This window comes from Crinia signifera, chromosome 5, assembly GCF_055691185.1.
Source record: "Crinia signifera chromosome 5, ASM5569118v1, whole genome shotgun sequence".
NCBI classification, from domain to species: Eukaryota; Metazoa; Chordata; class Amphibia; order Anura; family Myobatrachidae; genus Crinia; species Crinia signifera.
Window position 1 is genome coordinate 226,679,782 of NC_139221.1, and position 18,376 is coordinate 226,698,157.

The 18,376-nt window shown below is 43.5% G+C and overlaps 1 protein-coding gene across 1 annotated transcript in view; it reads right to left on the reverse strand.

The window, feature by feature from the left end:
• The window catches only part of TOPBP1 (DNA topoisomerase II binding protein 1), a 57,653-nt gene that overhangs the window by 15,174 nt on the left and 24,103 nt on the right, over positions 1-18,376 (reverse strand). Inside the window, exons 13-18 of the mRNA XM_083188598.1 lie at positions 12,600-12,811; positions 11,702-12,000; positions 8,316-8,492; positions 7,348-7,460; positions 6,875-7,001; positions 5,102-5,245 (exon numbers count right to left, since the gene is read on the reverse strand). Of these exons, the coding sequence (XP_083044724.1) occupies positions 5,102-5,245; positions 6,875-7,001; positions 7,348-7,460; positions 8,316-8,492; positions 11,702-12,000; positions 12,600-12,811 (1,072 nt within the window). The remainder of the gene's footprint in view (positions 1-5,101; positions 5,246-6,874; positions 7,002-7,347; positions 7,461-8,315; positions 8,493-11,701; positions 12,001-12,599; positions 12,812-18,376) is intronic.

Consider the following 18,376-nt stretch of genomic DNA (forward strand, 5'->3'; position numbering starts at 1 on the left):
TCTGGCAGGTTACCTGAATCGCCTGCGTCAACAGATCCCTGGATTCGGCCTTGATCAGTAAATCGTCCAAATAAGGAACGATCTTTACTCCCAGAGAATGAAGCAACTCTACCATCACTGCCATTACCTTGGTAAACAGACGTGGCGCCGATGAAAGGCCAAAAGGCAGAGCCCGAAACTGAAAATGGAGATCCCTTATCGCGAAGCGAAGAAACTTCTGATGCCGGACGTAAATGGGAATATGCAAATAAGCATCTTTGACATCCAAAGATGCTAAAAATTCCCCCGGCTCCAGCCCTGCAACCACAGAACGAAGAGACTCCATCTTGAATCTGTGGTACGTGATATATACGTTTAAAGCTTTTAAATTCAATATTGGTCGAACCGAACCGTCCGGTTTCGGAACCAGGAACAGGGGAGAATAAAAACCCTCTGTGCGTTGTTCGGCAGGAACCGGCATTATAACTCCTGCGGTCAACAGTTTCTGTACTGCTTGAAGAAGCAACTGACGGTTCAACTCCACGTGAGGCAAACCTATTGTAAAAAACTGGTGAGGGGGAGTACTGGAAAACTCCAGTCTGTACCCCTGCGCAATGACGGACAGAACCCACTTGTCCTTGCAAGACCCCTCCCAGGCCTGCCGGAAGTCCAACAGGCGAGCCCCTACTCTGGGATCCCCCAGGTAGGAGGGCCGGGAGTCATGCTGCGGGCTTTTCGGTTTGCTTGACATCTGCGCGCCGAGCAGCTGGTCCTGAGGCAGTGGTTGCTCCACCAAACCCTCTGCCTCTGCCACGAGAAGCGGTAAAGGATCCTCTGGACTTACCTCTGAACTTAGGTGCCCCCCGAAAGGAGCAAAAGGCCGGCCCTTGATAAGGCTTTTTGGGAGGCGGAGTCGCGGAAGGCAGGAAAGTTGATTTGCCTCCTGTGGCCAGAGAAATCAACTTGTCTAACTCCGGCCCAAACAAGACCTCTCCCGTAAACGGAAGAGCCTCTACCGCCCTTTTAATGTCCGCCTCCGCTTGCCAGGACTTAAGCCACAAAGACCTCCTGGCCGTAATGGACTGAGCCGAAATCCTTGCCACCAGAGCCGCAGAATCCCTTGCAGCCTCTCCAATATACATTGCAGATTCCCGCATCTGTTCTGCTAACTGAATGAACTCCTCAGAAGAACCCTGATCATTCAGACCCTTTGACAAATCCTCCGCCCATTTCTCCATGGCCCTACTGACCCAGGAGATCACGAGAATGGGCCGAAGTGACACACCTGCGGTTGAAAAAATCTGCTTAAGCCCCGCCTCCAGACGCCTATCTGGCGCCTCCTTGAGGGCCACTGCCCCAGGAATGGGAAGTGCCGCTTTCTTGGAAAGCTTTGACACAGACGCGTCTGCCAACGGCGGAGTCTCCCATTTTGCCCTAGCCTCCGGAGCAAATGGGTAAGAGGCCTTAAACCGCCTAGATAACTGAAACTTTTTTTCTGGAGACCTCCAAATATCCAGAAGAGGTTTCTCCAATTCCATAGACTCTAGGAAGGTGACCACTGCCTTAGCAGACCTCCCAAAAATAGAAACCTGCGTCGGCGGCTCCTGCTCGCTAATATTGAGGGTAGATTTAATAGCCTGAATGAGAGCCTCTATACCCTGGGCCTCTTCCTGAGGAACGTCCTCTACAGGATCAATAGGATCCTCCTGAAACATATCCCCTTCCAAGGGGTCCCCCGGTTCATCCTCTGAAGTATCCCCCTGTAACAATAAAGGAACACCTCTTTTCCTCGGGGGAGGTGGAGCACTTGCGGACCCCGAAGGCACCGCAGCTGCTTGGGCCAACGCCTTCACTGATGTAATCAGTTCTCTGGCCCAGGTAGGCTCCGCAGCAGACAAGGAAGCCAATTGCACCTGCAATGACTCCCTGTCCCTGCGAGATGCAGCCATCTCTGATGCCAGAGTGGCTAACACACTGGTAACTCCCTCAGTGTTCAGAATAGGGACCTGACTCTGCCCAGCATCCCCTTTGAAGCAATCCTTACACAAGGATACACCCTTCACATGCTGCGTAAACTGTTGCTCACACTTAGTGCATACAAACAGCTTTGGAGAAGCTTTTGACTGAGACTTGGTTGTCATGCTGCACACACACACACCCCTTACACACACACAGGTGAAAGGAGGTGAAATAAGCCAGACAAACGAGAGCCCCCAACAAGGACCCCACACCAAGAGCAAAAGCACCACACTAATAGGGGGAGAGGAGCGCACCTTCCCCGAATTAGGCCCACCTGATAACTCTCCAGCGGGGAAGTCTCACAAGAGAAAATCCCCTCCACTCACCCAGCGCAGTATTCAACAATATCCAGGCTGAAGAGGGAGAGAAAGCGTCCTGCTGTCCTGTTCCAGTGAACTGTAGAGGCACAGCCGACAAGGGAGCAGCGTGGCAGGCACCGGCGTCTGGCGCAGAGGACTGCAGCTAGGACGCGACCACTCACTGGTCCGCCCCTTCCTCTCATCAGAGCGCGCGCTGTATACAGCGGCGCTGATTGGCTGTCTGCTCCCTGCTGGACCAGCGAATTAACCCTGGTCCAGCCGTCACCCAGCGCTATGCGCTCGCACGCCCTGCTCTCTCAGGCGGGCGACTAGGTCACGGCCCCGTAACACAAGCCGCAGGCAGCTGTGGCGGGACCCAGACGCTGATGCGTCTGTGACCGGAGTCAGCCGCGTGCGCCGCAAGCGGTGCCGCTCTGACTCCCCGGAGAGCTGTCCCACGTTGCAGGCAGCCGGCACGCGCTGGCTGCCTGTGTAAAAAGTTCAAAAAACAAGTAAAACAAAAAGGCCCCAAACGGAGCCCTTGCCCAGGGATCCGACTCCTCCGGGCACTAAACTAAGACTGAGGTCTGAGGGGGGAATAGAGGGGGAGGAGCCATACCACAGTTCAAGTTTCTTAAAGTGCCGACTCCTCCGATACACCACTCTATTCCCCAGCGTAGATTTCAGTGTCCCCAAGGATGAAGGAGAAATAAAAAATATTTGTTAAGGAATAACACACTTGAGTAAAGAAATAAGAGTGGATAGCCTTTTTAGTTTAGTGTGGTTACAAAGCAAGCTTGTGGTAAACGCACTGTATGCTTTCACTACGAATCCTTACTCTTAGGAGGTTACCACTAAAATCACTGGAACTTCCCGTTTCTTATATTTCTGTTTTAAAGTGGAAAGAAAGTTGAAGTAATGTAGGGTGCAGCAGGTAGGATCTGAAAAACGACCAGTAGGGAAGCGCATCGGATTGGCGCTAAAACATGCCCAATTTACATACAATCGGTCAAGATTGTATTGAAATTGGGGGAATTGAGGCCGAATCATTCTGGTGTGTACCCAGCATAAAACTAAAATCTCAGTATACAGTGACTTGCATCCTTGATATAAAGTAGCCACAGTGCTATGAAACACGTTAAACATTTATACGCGGGACACTACACTTTAATAGCAGCACACACAGCAACTCATGAAGGGCAGAGCCTCTGACGTTAATACCAGTTGCTGCAGAACTGGCACAGGCCAAAGCTGGAATTAGACTATATACAAGATTATACCCAGGAAATTTTTGGAAACACCACACTATTTGGATTAGTAATGTAAGTAAAAGGCGAGTTTAATGCTAACCTGCTTTGCGACTGTTAACATTGAAAAGCTACACTAAGCCCTCAACTAAACCCAAAAAGCTATAAAAACATTTGGTACATGTTTTCTAGCACAGCCACACCGATTAGCATCGGGGTGGTCGTGTCGGAAAAATTGCATCGGTCGCATCGATGCGACCGACACGATTTTTACATTGAATCAAATGTGAATAGGGCCCCTGGGACCCTATTTTACATTGGATTAAATGTGAAATATTCCCCAGACCCCCAATTTTACCCCCTCAACGCCACTCCACGATTGACGCCAACCCGAAGCGTGGCGAGCGCAGCGAGTGCGCGTCCTCCGACCTTTTCATACCCCTACTATCCACGTCGGCGTGGAGTTGAGAATATAAAGTGCCCGAGCCCTGCGAGGGGACGCATATAACTTCACAGATATACGCGCCCTCTCGCCACGCTTCGGGCTCGCTGCGCTCGCCACACTTTATATTCTCAACTCCACGCTGACGTGGATAGTAGGGGTATGAAAAGGTCGGAGGACGCGTACCGCCGCCCCTCGCGGGCTCGCCACACTTCGGGTTGGCGTCAATCGTGGGGTGACGACGGGCCCATATACAATGTGAAATGGGTCATATTGGCCCATTTCACATTGTTTCCTATGTGAGATGGACTTAATCAAGTCCATCTCATCTTGTGCCATTATAATGGCACAAGACCGACGCGATGCTCCCGATTTCAATGTTAAAAATAATTTAACATTGAAGCCTATGGCAAAATCGCGGGCATCGCGTCGGGGGCAATGTTAATGCACGCGACCGACGCGATGCCCCCGATTTTGCCTTTGCCGGCAAAATGGACCTGATTTCAAAGGAAATCGGGTCCATCGCGGGCATCGTGTACCTTAACTTTAAGGTACACGATGCCCGCGATTGTGGCCGTTCTAGGAAACCAGTACCAAACATTTTATTTGGGTTATTCCTTGTACAAGATTTTTAATTTACTACTATTATTATTATTTGTATTTATGCTTTATTTTCTATGTTATTTTATTTTTGATCTGATGCATCAAAACTAAAATTTTGCTGTTGTGCTCTCTTGGTGACTAGCACCCTACATCATGACAGACAGAATACTTAATAGCCACAATTACTGATAGCTATAGAAGGCGATTCAGTCCAATCAATCATGCCCTTTTCCCTATCATCAGCTACATTGTAAATTCTGCTACAGGGGGATCCTTTGCACATGTAAAAATAGCAGAGAAGGGGGATACACTTGCCTGGGATCAATGGATGTTGTATAAAATGCAATACTAATTAGCTAGCTTGTACACTATTTTCAAAATTATTAGTAGAAAAGTGCTAGTATTAATATAGATCGTACACTGCCACTAAATAGCCTGGTATCCAATACCACTTAATCCCTAGACAACTGAAAACATTAATAGAGGTTTGTGGAACAATGCACTAATCATACCTCAGCAGGCTTGAAGGTTGCACTTTTAGAAAGTTTACCGCTATTCTGTGCTCCATCTTGCACTGCACTGATGTCCAGGCTCATTTTTGGGTTGTAGGTATGAGGGTAAAGAGACTCGGGGACTCGTCTCTGTTCTTCTGCACACTGTCAGAAAGGGAACATAGCTTTTATATGTCATATATATATATCCTAAAATACTGATCACATGACGTAAATAAAAAATCTCATCAGTATGTCTACATAAGGTAAAGCTACAATGCAATTTGCCAGATCTGCTGTGGTACCAGATGCTTAACAGCACCAAGCCTTTTTTTGTTTTATTAGGTAGTAAGGGAACGAATCGCTTTACATGAATAAAAGGTTAAGCGGGAGCAATTCCAACACACTCAGCCACCACTTAGTGGAATAAATAGCACAACAGGGGACCACAGCAAAGACATGAATGGCATATACAAGGAAATAACAAGTAACTAATACCCCTTTTACACCGCAGAAAAATCCGGGTCAGCTGAGGGTCAGACCCGGATCACCGGCGGTGTAAATGGGGTATATCCGTGTCCATTTACACGGGTCTTGTACCCAGGTCCTGACCTGGGTAGAACCCGGATAGGACCCGTATAAATGGTGGTGTAAATGGTCCCGCTGCGGGTGCAGGCACCCGCAGCGGGTCCACAGCGTGCAGCGCTGGGGAAGATGTGCCCAGCTGCTGCGGGAGGAGGTACCTGTCCTGTCAGCCTGCGGTCGTAGCTCAGCGGAGGGGATGATGTGCGCCGCTGCTGTACCATCCCCAGGCAGCCGGTTCCTGCGGCGAATGGACAGTCAGTGTCGGCGGTCCCTCCAGCGCATAGGAACTAGTACTAGTTCCCATGCGCAAGAGGGACCCCCGCCACTGACTGTACATTCGCCGCAGGAACTTCGCAGCTGCGGGGAGTGGTACAGCAGCGGCGCACATCATCTCCTCCGCTGAGTGAGCTCCGACCTCAGGCTGACAGGTACCCCCCTCCCCTCAGCAGCCGCAGGGACCCCCCTCCTCCCAACGACAGCACTCCCCATCTACCCCCCTAAAAAACACTGAACCTGGGTCAGCCCTGCCTTAAATATTATATATATATATATATATATATATATATATATATATATATATATATATATATACACACACACACACACATATATATATATATATATATATATATATATATATTTATTTATTATTTAAGGCAGGGCTGACCCAGGTTCAATGGTGCAGACCCAGGTCCGACCCAGGTCAAAGTGCTGTGTAAATGGGGTATAAAGCAGGGTCAGACCCTGGATACTCCAGCATTCAAAGACCAGGGTCCGACCAGGGTTTTTGGGGTAAAGGGGTATAATTGAACTCAACTTAATTGTTTTCATTTGGATTATGTGACTATATCATTAAAACATCAATTTATAAAAATTATATTCCCATCCCCATGTAAAATGAATCTGTTACAAACCAACTAAAATATTTCACTTTGCTCTCATTAATGCAATCTCTTCTACTTTCCATACAAGGTCTGTAGCAATGAATCCTTAAGGACAATGGTAAAATTTAAGGGCTAATTTATTAAACTTGCATACACATAAATATAAAACACCAAAACAAACAAACAAAAAAACACCTCCCACTACATACAATACCATCCAAAGGTTTTAGGCAAGTGTGAAAAAAGTTGCATAGTAAGACAAGGAGAAAGTCTGTAATTTATTTAAACGTAGCATAAATAGAACACAGATTTAGATTATACGTACAGCCAGGAGCCAGTGGTCAGATACAATGTGGATGTCACTTCGGTCTTTTACAGATTTGAATTCACGATTTGTGTCATTTTGTCTTCCTTGATAAACAAAATGAGTTACACTTTCATCAAAACACCACCTACAATACACACAAAAAAATCAATTCACAACTGTATTTTTACATACGCTGTAGACAATCAGCAGCTGAGCATAAAGCTTTGAGTTATTACAATATGACAAAGCATATGGTATAAATAAAAAAACTTAGGTGTCTTCGTTTCTATAAATTTATAACTGAAATATTAGACAAAAGTAATAAATTAATTTCAAACAGCTTTAGCAAATAAAATTATAGCATAAAAAAATTGCAAAATTTGCCCAATAAATGCATCACACTAAAATTGGAAATTCCTAGACAATCAGTAAAAGGTGATACTTTAATAGTCAATGAAATGGTAGTAGCAAATAAGAAAAAAAGAAGTTACCTGTATTCTGCTCCGAGTGAGGCTGCTATGCCATTCAGGTCCCCTTGTCTTTTACTGAGCTTCTTGCTCACACAAATAACTACATCACTAAGCACTTTGGGTTCTTCATTAATCTGTACAACAAAAAAAAGAGAAACCGGTTTATTGAGCAATCCTGTACTGTAATTCACTACCAAATGAACAAATAAAATAAGCAGCTACATCAGCTTCAATGCCCAGCAGCAGAGTGGTTCCATTAATGCTTCTCTGCTGCCATTGTCTGATAAGTATGTACCCAGGGGTTATGGAGTCATACAAATTAGTACAGATGAAAAATAAACAATAGCAAATACAGGTTGAGTATCCCTTATCCAAAATACTTGGGACCAGAAGAATTTTGCAAATGGGATTATTCCGTATTTTGGAATATTTTTATATTTCAATGATGTATCTTGCATTATGCTGTATAAAACACATCAAACACATGAAATACACACAAATATATTTTATTTGTGAATAAAACAAAAACATGAAACAAAGTTTGCGTCCAATCTCAGGTACTAAATGAGAAAGCCAAGCAATCATTTTCTTTCACATATTTTGTGCCAGTTGCATATCATGTCCCCAGTAGTGCCAGTTACAGATGTCCCCAGTAGTGTTTTTAGCAAGAAATTTTTTTTTCACTTTCTGGAATGTATGGTTTTCGGAATAATTTGGATAATGGATATTTGGATACTCAACCTGAATATATTTTTTGCTATGGACATAAGCATTGTTATAATAAATCATGCTAGCTAATTACGTGACATTTAATACTAATGTATGCTATAACACATTCGCATTTGAAAGCAAACTGATATTGGTTGAAATTGGTCTGTCAGGTAAAGTTAGAAAAGCTACCATAGGTTAAACTATATGGAACAGAACCATTTTGCATTTAACTGAAAAAAATGAATTTAAAGTGTGTTACAAAAAATATTTTTTTTTACCTGTTTTTGCTCAGCTGCCTTTAATTGGGGGCTAGCAGTAATAGCAGCAGCAGTTTGCCGGTTACTGTTTGCTAGAGCTAACTGCATATTTCTTCCAATGACCTCTGACAAGGGGGTGCTTTGTGTCCAGTTCTTCTTGTTGGGACCCAGAGGTGTGTCCAAAGCAGCAAGGGCATCCTGTATTGATATAAGTGTATTACTTCAAGTTCAAATTCAATGTGATCCTGAATCTTTGATGATTGTATTCCATACAAAAATGTATTGATTTTAGCTTGTAGGTTTTTAGTAGTTACCCGATATATAAGCTGGTATTTGGAATCAACATAATATACCTCCGGTGTAATTACAGCTTATTAACAGGGAAATGGGCACCATTGGGCAGTGAAAACAGACCTAAGTCACACCATAAGGATCAACAAGCTTACACGTGTTCAAAGCTATTCTATGGGGGGTATTTAATCCCGGGTCACAACTGTCGATCTGGCTGGACAGCCATGACCCTGGCCTGTTTTCGTTTTGTTCGACCGCAGATCGCCAGGCGCGATTCAATGTCCCACTTCGCGTTCAGTGAAAAGGGGACGTGTCTGCGTAAACGGCCGTGGATTGTTGATATTCGGCCGAGATCGCAGCTGCTTTTAAAGTTGGGCCCATTCTGTCGATCTGCCTCTTCAATGCTGTCGGGAAAGACAGCATTGAATAGGCGTTCACCACTATTTCCCCCATCGTAAATAGTGGCCCAGAATGAATACCCCCTATAAGTCATATCATACATAACTCGTGAGCTCCATGCAACTTTATCCATTAATAATTAGTCTCCATCCCAAAGTAGTCATAGATTATAGGCATGCCACATTTCATTTTATTCAGCAAAAGCTGCTTGTGCATACTATCTGCACTGTTTTTGTGACTAAGTGGCAGAAAAAAGCCACACACAAGGACGCTCTGCCCTACAGAGTCATGCCATGTCATGGCCCAACTAGAGGAGCTGATAAATGCGCAAGGAGGCTATGTGGACACCTCTGTATAAAACCTGTCTGCAAAATAATAAGCATGTGAAACATACAACTATGTAAATATTAGTTTGCAAGGAAAAATTGGTACTTCTTTACTTTCACGGCGCCAGCATGGCGCCGCGCTACTTCCGGGTTACGCTCGCCACAAACTAAGTAAAATAAACAAAGTTAACGCCATGCCAACATGGATAGTTCATACCTCCACTATCCATGTTGGCATGGAGTTGATTTTAATTAGCGTGGCGAGCGTAGCGAGCCACCGAGCCCGTAGCGTGGGCGAGCGAAGCGAGCCCCGTAAGGGGACTCTGACGCGCGGCGCCATGCTGGCGCCGTGAAAGTAAAGAAGTACCGAAAAATTACCCCCAAAAAACATAGTCTTCAAATTTGTGAGCTCCAAAAAATAAATCTATTAATAACCATAACACACAATAATCGCCTGAAACAAATGCATTCATAATCTGAAAACTGTTCAAAAGATTAAAAACAGAAAATGTTTTTACTGACAAGTAATAGAATGCCACCCTTCTAATTTTCTACAAAAATCTGTGAAGTGTTAGGGAAAACCCCCCAGAGAATCCAGATGGAAATACTAGGGGACCCTCATCATATTCACCTGGAAAGTCTGGGAATCCTATGTGTGGACGCAGTTAAGGATGTGTATATGAAGACACCCAATGGCTTTGATTGCCAGTGCATGCTCTGTACTGCCTTGCCCCACAATGGATAAACATCAGCTCTGATTAGGCCTTCCTGGGCGTAAAAAGGTAGAAGATAGTGGACAGTCTTCCAGAAAATATCATAGATAGACAGTAGTAGTCAAGCACTGGCGATTTCCACTTTCCAGTCTGTGATTGCCATATACAAACTCCATGACAGGTTACAAACCATCTGACCACCATGCCAGATTTCCTTACTGTAACCCAAACACAATCCTGCCCCTTAACCTTTAGGGAATGCAAATGTAACCGAATAAAAAGTGGCACGTTTTCTTGCTTGTATACATGAGCCCAAAAAATACCTCCAACTCTGGTCAATAGTCAAGTCAACCAAGAATTTGTGATATTCACTATCCAGCTGTGACACCTAAAGGCAGACATTGCCTCTACCACACTGTAATAGGGAAGCATAGTAGAGACTCAGAAGTTAAAATGTAAAGTCACTGTATGTAGTCCCAATGAAGCTCTGGAAATACTTGTCTGGACATGGAAGAGATAAGGGTACCGAAGATACCTGCACCTTTCCAACCTCTCAGCATGCAGTCAACCACCTACTTAGAAAGGATCGCCCTCATCTCAATGACATGTGCTTAGTGTAAGGTTGTGTTTGCATAGGCTGCCCCTTGCGCACAAGAAAGCACCGGAGCACTGCAGCCTGTGCAGACCCTACAGCATGCACCAACCTCACAGGGATCGAGGAGTCATTTATAAAGGCCCCTTATCCTCACTACTTCGCCTGCTTGAATTTGCTATCGCAGCACAGGAAGTCTGTCATTACCAGAGCCAACACTGTGGTGGTCTCCCCTGTAGTCCTGATCTCATTTCAGGAGTGGGAGAAGTCACCAACTGTGGCACCTCCTATCTTCTAGTTCAGTCAGTTTAGTCAGCTAATTCAATACAGGTTGAGTATCCCTTATCCGAAATGCTCGGGACCACGAGCATTCCGGATAAGGGAATATTCAGTTTTTTTTAAATACATTTTTTAGGCATACTTACCTGTCCCCTGGTGGTGCCCGGTGGTCCCTCGGCATCCACGTTGTCCCCCAGAGTCCACAGCAGTCCCAGGAGTGCTTTGCGCGAGTTCCCAGACACGCCGATGTCGTCACCGGCGCGTACTCGTGCAAAGCACTCCTGGGACCGCTGGAGAGAATGCTGAAGGCCTGCCATGGATGCCGGGGGACTTGGCAAGTATAAAAAAGGGTTAGGGGGGAGGGGGGGGGGGGGGGGGGGTACTCAACCGGTACAAACATAGCACAATGTAAAGAGGAAAAACAAAGAACCCAGCAAAAGTATCCTGTCCAGTGTGAATTTATTTTTAGAATGCATAGGAGAGAGGAGCAAACATATTGAATATTTTTAGTGTTTGTGCCATACAGTCCACTGTGCCTTACAATGGATGGACTAAAAAAACAACACACAGATGTCACACAAATTGTCCAATTAAAGTTATTATTTAACATTATTTGAATAGACAAATTTGCGGCACCTTTAAAAATAATCCGAATCTTGCCTAGACTACTCCAACTAATTCACTAAAACAGTCCTGATAATATGGAACAATTTAAAAGATACTCTGTAAATTAATTTACTATAAATAACACAACAAATTCATCACATTCTATGTAAAATGGTCTGAATTAAGAAATAGAAAACAAACCTTAACATCAAAAGATGGCTTGAAAAGCTTGTCTTTAGATAGAAACTTGGATGGAGTATCAAGATGTACAGATGGTTCCCTTTTAGTTAATTTACTTTCTCCACCAGGGGTTGGAACTTTCCTGTTTTGCTGCAACAGCACAGACTGGAACGCCTTGCTTTGAAAGCGATTCATATCTAAGGGAGTCACTGCGGCTTTTTTCAGGGCTGCAGGACGATTAAATTGGTGATCTGGTGTATCCGCCAATTGCCTTGCTGTTTGTGGTCTATATGTCTGACTTACAAAACTTTCTTCTTTTTCTGAAATTAAATAAAATGTGCATTAATACAGGTTGAGTATCCCCTATCCGTGCATCCCCTATCCGAATTATTCCAAAAACCGTGGTTTTTGGAATCATTAGAATATTTTTTTTTTTTTTTTAACCCCCCTTACCCTCTTTTCATACTTACCAAGTCCCAGGGCGTCCACAGCAGGCCTCCGGCATCTTCTCCAGGGTCTCCAGCGGTCCCAGGAATGCATTGCGCAAATGTGCGCGCGCGCCGGTGACGTCACCGGTGCGCGCGCACACTCGTGCAATGCATTCCTGGGACCGCTGGAGACCAGGAGAAGATGCCGGAGGCCTGCTGTGGACGCCCGGGGACTGCGCGGACGCCGAGGGACCACAGGACACCATCAGGGGACAGGTAAGTATGGCTACAAAAATTTATTCCAAAAACCGGAAAATTCCCCTATCCGGAATGCTCGTGGTCCCGAGCATTTCGGATAGGGGATACTCAACCTGTATAGATCATACATACTGTATATTCTTTGTTACTAAACATCAAAAAAATCTGTGTGATTTTAATATAAATTTACCAAGATAAATCATTAAAATAAATACAAACAAGGGTTCACTAACCATCATCACAGGCATTTTCAACAAGAAAAAGGTTCTCATCTGCCCTTTTGCCAGTTCTGGCACACTGCAGAAGCCAGGCCATAGTCACTGCAGGCAAGTTCCACTTTTTAGCAGCATCATATTTAGAGCCCTCAGGTTCTCGAAGCACAAGGTGGGTACTGGCAAACATGCTTTTTTTGGGGTTTGCTTTTCTCACAAAAAATTCTTGTACTCTGTAACATTAAAGTGCAAATTTATATTTTACAGCGATTTATATCTTTCCACATTTCCTATGACTTAAACAATCATTTAAAAGAAACTGCTGTAAAATATTTCTATGCAAATACACATACAGATGTCCTCATACACCTGGCCTTAATTCGCCATATGGAATGGGTCACCCAGTGCAGATGAGCTGGTCTAAGAGGTGTTTTGTATCCGATAACCCTTTCACACTGAGCATCAAATTACCAGGTGACGCCGTTCTACAAAGTAATTTGTGCAGTGTGATCGCTGTCATCACTAGGGGTAAAGCCGATTAGTGCATACACACCAAGCGGCTTTTCCCTCCTGCCGCAGCACTACAGAAAGCCATCTACAGTCGTGCTCATCTGCTGGTAACACCGCCCATCGCCGGGCAGTACACACCCAGTGTGTATGAGCCTTAACCCCTTCCCAACATATGACGTACATTTACGTCATATGTCGGTTGCGGGGGAATCAAGCCAGCTCACTCCGTGTATATTACAGCCAGGCACCTGCTCTCACGGCCACGAGTTCGCCGATCGTGGCCGTTTAACCCTTTAAGCACCGCGGGCAAAGCGCCCGCAGTGCTTAAATAGCTGATCGGAGGGGGGGCGCCCCCCTCCGGCGCCGATCGCGGCCCCCCGCGGCAAGATCGGAGGGTGCCGATCGGTTGCCATGGTAGCCAGGGGTCTAATGTAGACCCCTGTGCTGGCCGTGTCAGCATTCCTATTACATCCTGCCTGAGGCAGGATGTAATAGAAAGTGCTGAAAATCACTATGTTCAGCCATAGAGCTCTATGGCTGAACCTAGTACAGGCGATCGTGCCCCCTAGTGGTCAAGTACACTAGGGGGCCTTGTAGTTAAAGTAAAAAAAAAAAAAAAAAAAAAAAAAGTTTAAAAAAAAAAAAAAAATATTAAAAGTTCAAATCACCCCCCTTTCCCCATTTCACAAATAAAAATAAATAAAAAATAAAAAAAATAAACATATTTGGTATCGCCGCGTTCCTAAAAGTCCGATCTATTAAAATATAACATTAGTTATCCCGCACGGTTAAAGGCGTAAACGGAAAATAATTCCCAACGCCAAAACTACGTTTTTTGGTCGCATTGCCTACCCAAAAAAAAAAAACTAAAAGAGATCAGAAAGTCGCCCATATCCCATAATGGTATTAATTAAAAAGTACACTTCAGCCCGCAAAAAATGAGCCCTCACCCAGGTCCGTAGGTGGAAAAATAAAAAAGTTATAAGCCGCAGAACATGGCGACGCGACGCAAATTAGAAAAACCGTAAAAGTTGCTATTTTTTTTTTTAGTGGTAAAACATAACGAAAACTATATAAGTTTGGTATCACCAGAATCGTAACGACCCATAGAATAAAGATAACCCATCATTTTAAACGAACTATGAACTCCAAAAAAAGCGTAACCAGCGCAAAAATGTGGAATGGCATTTTTTTTTTTTTTACCCCACATTGAATTATTTCCTGATTCCCCAGAATATTATACGGTATAGTAAATGGTACCATTACAAAGTACAACTTGTCCCGCAAAAAAAAAGCCCTCATGTGTCTATATAGCCGGAAAATTAAAAAAGTTACGCTTATTTGAACGCAAGGAGGAAAAAAAAAAAAAAAAATTAACAAAAAAGGCAATGTCGGGAAGGGGTTAAGTCAGCACTTCTGGAAGAGCTGCCATGAAACCGAAAGGATCCATAACAACTAGCAAATCTAAAGGAAGAAAAGACTGCCCATTAAGGTCCAATAGTATTATGGAAGTTTCAGTTTCCCATGCCTTTTCTGTGACTATTTTGGTGAAAAACAATAATTTTTTCCTCAAAGTAATCTTACAGTACCACTGCAAAAAAAAAAAAGCCTATTGCCGTAAATTCTAAATTGCTCCCGTACAAAGCTGATGTGGGCCGCTTATGTAAATATAAAACTTCTGCTTTCCCATAAGTAATGCAAATATCATGGATGAACAACTGTGGATTTGGCACTTATTAGAACAAGATTTATTAACTCTAGGGAGATAAGCAGAGAGAACGGATTTAGGTTTTACCAATAGGAGGCAAAGCACCAGAAAAATACAAAACAGATTATTCTCAATTTTATCAAAGAAAAAAAAAAAAAAGAAACAAGTAGCAGTGGAGTAGAAAAGAAGCCTGTTCCTAAGCAATGTATCCAAATACAGCCTCAAAGAATGCATTTAACCCTTTGTTGCATACTATTGCAAATTAGCTACATACCCAAAGATCTCACTATAAAAACACATGAAACTCAGACAGTCAACCATTTCATGTTGTGGACTATTTGCTACAGAGCGTTCTTTCTAAATAAATCTTTTATTTTTCACCTGTGATTTTTTGCATTATTTTCCCTTGTCAGTACAATACACAAGAAGAATGAAAAAAAAATCATGCAACGAAGGGTTAACAAAGTATAGAAATTCATTTTAGTACCGGTTCTCTGAAAGAGGGGGGACAAAGGAATTCCCAAAAAGTCTTTAACATGAAAAATGCATAATAACGAGAAAACTATACCTACTATTTTCACAACAATAAAAATATATGTATAATCTGCAGTATTTGAGATCCCTCAATTAACCCCTTCATGACAGAGCCAGTTTGTGCCTTCATGACAGAGCCCTTTTTTTCAAATCTGACATGTCTCACTTAAGTGGGGATAACTTTTTTTTGCTTTTACTTATCCCAGTGATTTTGAGATTGTTTTCTCGTGACACATTGTACTTCAAGTTAGTGGTAAATTTGGGTCGATACAGCCTGTGTTTTTTTGTGAAAAATACCAAAATATCGTGAAAAAATGGAAAATTTAGCAATTTGCAAAATGTTAAATTTTCTGCTTGTGAGACAAATAATCATACCACTCAAAATAGTTAATAACTAACATAGACCATATGTCTACTTTATGTTTCCATCATTATTTCAACTTCCTTTTAATTTTTTTGGACACTAGGAGGCTTACAATATGAATAGCAAATTCTCAAATTTTCAAGAAAATTTCAAACACTGATTTTTTTAGGGATCAGTTCAGTTCTGATGCGACTTTGAGGGACTTGTATGTGAGACACCCCCATAAATGATGCCATTTCAAAAACTGCACCCCTCACAGTATTCAAAACAGCATTTTGGAAGTTTGTTAACCCTTTAGGTGTTTCACAGGAATTAAAACAAAGTGTAGGTGAAATTTCAAAATTTCTTTTTTTTTGCAGAGTTTCAATTTTAATACATTTTTCTAACGAATACAGTAGATTTTACTAGAGAAATGTGACTAAAAATTGATTCCCCCAATTCTTTTGTTTTCAAAAATATCCTATATGTGGCCCTAGTGTGCACGTTGACCAAACCACAGGCTTCATAATAGAAGGAGCACCTACTTGATTTTGGAGCCTCCTTTTTATGAAATTTTTTTTTAGGCACCATGTAGGTTTCTAGGCACCATAAGTGCTAAAAGTTAGGAACCTCCCCCACAAGTCACCCCATTTTGCAATCTACACCCCTCAGGGAATTCATCTAGGGGTATAGTGTACATTTCAAACCCCCAGGGGTTTCACCAATTTTGGTACAACTGGGATGTGAAAATGGAAAATTACATTTTTTTACACAAACATGCAGTTCTGGCTCAAAATTTTTCATTTTCACAAGGTATGAAGGAGAAAAAGCACCCCAAAATCTGTGTCCCAATTTCTCCCGAGTACGGCAATGCCTCACATGTGACCAAAAAATACCAGTTGGGTGCATGGCAGGACTCAGAAGGGAAGGAGTGTTTTTTGGATTTTGCAGCACAGATTTTGGTGGAATGAATGGTGGGTGCTATGTTGCACCAATACAGTGGAACCCCCCCACAAGTCACCCCATTTAGCAAAGTACAACCCTCAGGGAATTCATCTAGGGGTATAGTGTACATTTCAAACCCCCAGGGGTTTCACCAATTGTGGTACAACTGGGCTGTGAAAATGAAAAATTACATTTTTTTTACACAAAAATGCAGTTCTGGTTTAAAATTTTTCATTTTCACAAGGAATGAAGGAGACAAAGCACCCCAAAGTCTGTGCCCCAATTTCTCCCGAGTACGGCAATGCCTCACATGTGACCAAAAAATACCAGTTGGGCGCATGGCAGGACTCAGAAGGGAAGGAGTGATTTTTGGATTTTGGAGCACAGATTTTGGTGGAATGAATGGTGGGTGCTATGTTGCATTACCAATACAGTGGAACCCCCCCACAAGTCACCCCATTTTGCAAAGTACACCCCTCAGGGAATTCATCTAGGGGTATAGTGTACATTTCAAACCCCCAGGGGTTTCACCAATTGTGGTACAACTGGGCTGTGAAAATGAAAAATTACATTTTTGTTTTACACAAAAATGCAGTTCTGGCTCAAAATTTTTCATTTTCACAAGGAATGAAGGAGACAAAGCACCCCAAAGTCTGTGCCCCAATTTCTCCCGAGTACGGCAATGCCTCACATGTGACCAAAAAATACCAGTTGGGTGCATGGCAGGACTCAGAAGGGAAGGAGTGATTTTTGGATTTTGCAGCTCAGATTCTGGTGGAATGAATGGTGGGTGCTATATGGCATTAGCAAGACCCCCGAAGCACGGTGAAATGATGAACCTAATAATCCATAGATGTGTGGTATATTTTGAAACACTCCTTCATACATAGGCCGGGTTTGTCGGGGCAAGTTTCACAGTGGAAAATGGTTTCCTTTCTTATTCCCTTTTTATAGCAAACTTTGCACCTTTTTTGTGTCCTGCCCTTTCTTGCAGTGGAGGGGATTTCGTTGGGAAAATGCTGCCCTGGTACAATACGGGGGCCTGTACTAGAAGTACTGGGGCCCTCTGCCTGCTGGTTCCCAAATACTAGGCCCTTTATGACTTCCTCTTGAAAGTGCATAAATGTCCCCCTCTGGCCGGTAGAACGGAATAGCACGTAAGCGTTATACAGTGCCATCTGGATGATATACACGGCCAGCTTCTTGTACCAGATATTTGTTTTCCCGCAGGGCACTGTACGGCTTCAGTACCTGATCTGAAAGATCCACTCCGCCCATGTACTTATTGTAATCTAGGATACAATTTGGTTTTGAGGTGTGGGTACTGGTACCTCGTACAGGGATGGAGGTGGTACTGTCTCCATGAATTGTTGTCAGTATAAGGACATCCCTCTTGTCCTTATATTTGACCAACAACATATTTTCGGTGCATATTCCCCTGCTTTCACCCCTTCTTAGTACTTGGGCAATGTGCGTTTTGGGGAGGCCTCTTTGGTTCTTGCGCACAGTACCGCAAGCTGCTGTACCTCTTGAACCAAGGGCCTTAAACAGGGGGATGCTGGTGTAAAAGTTATCCACATAGAGGTGATAACCTTTATCCAGGAAGGGGTGCACTAAATCCCAGACAATTTTTCCACTAACACCTACGAGGGAGGGGGGGCATTCTGGCGGTTCAATTCTTGAATCCTTCCCTTCATATACCCTAAACTTGTGGGTGTACCCTGTGGTGCTTTCACACAGCTTATAAATTTTTATGCC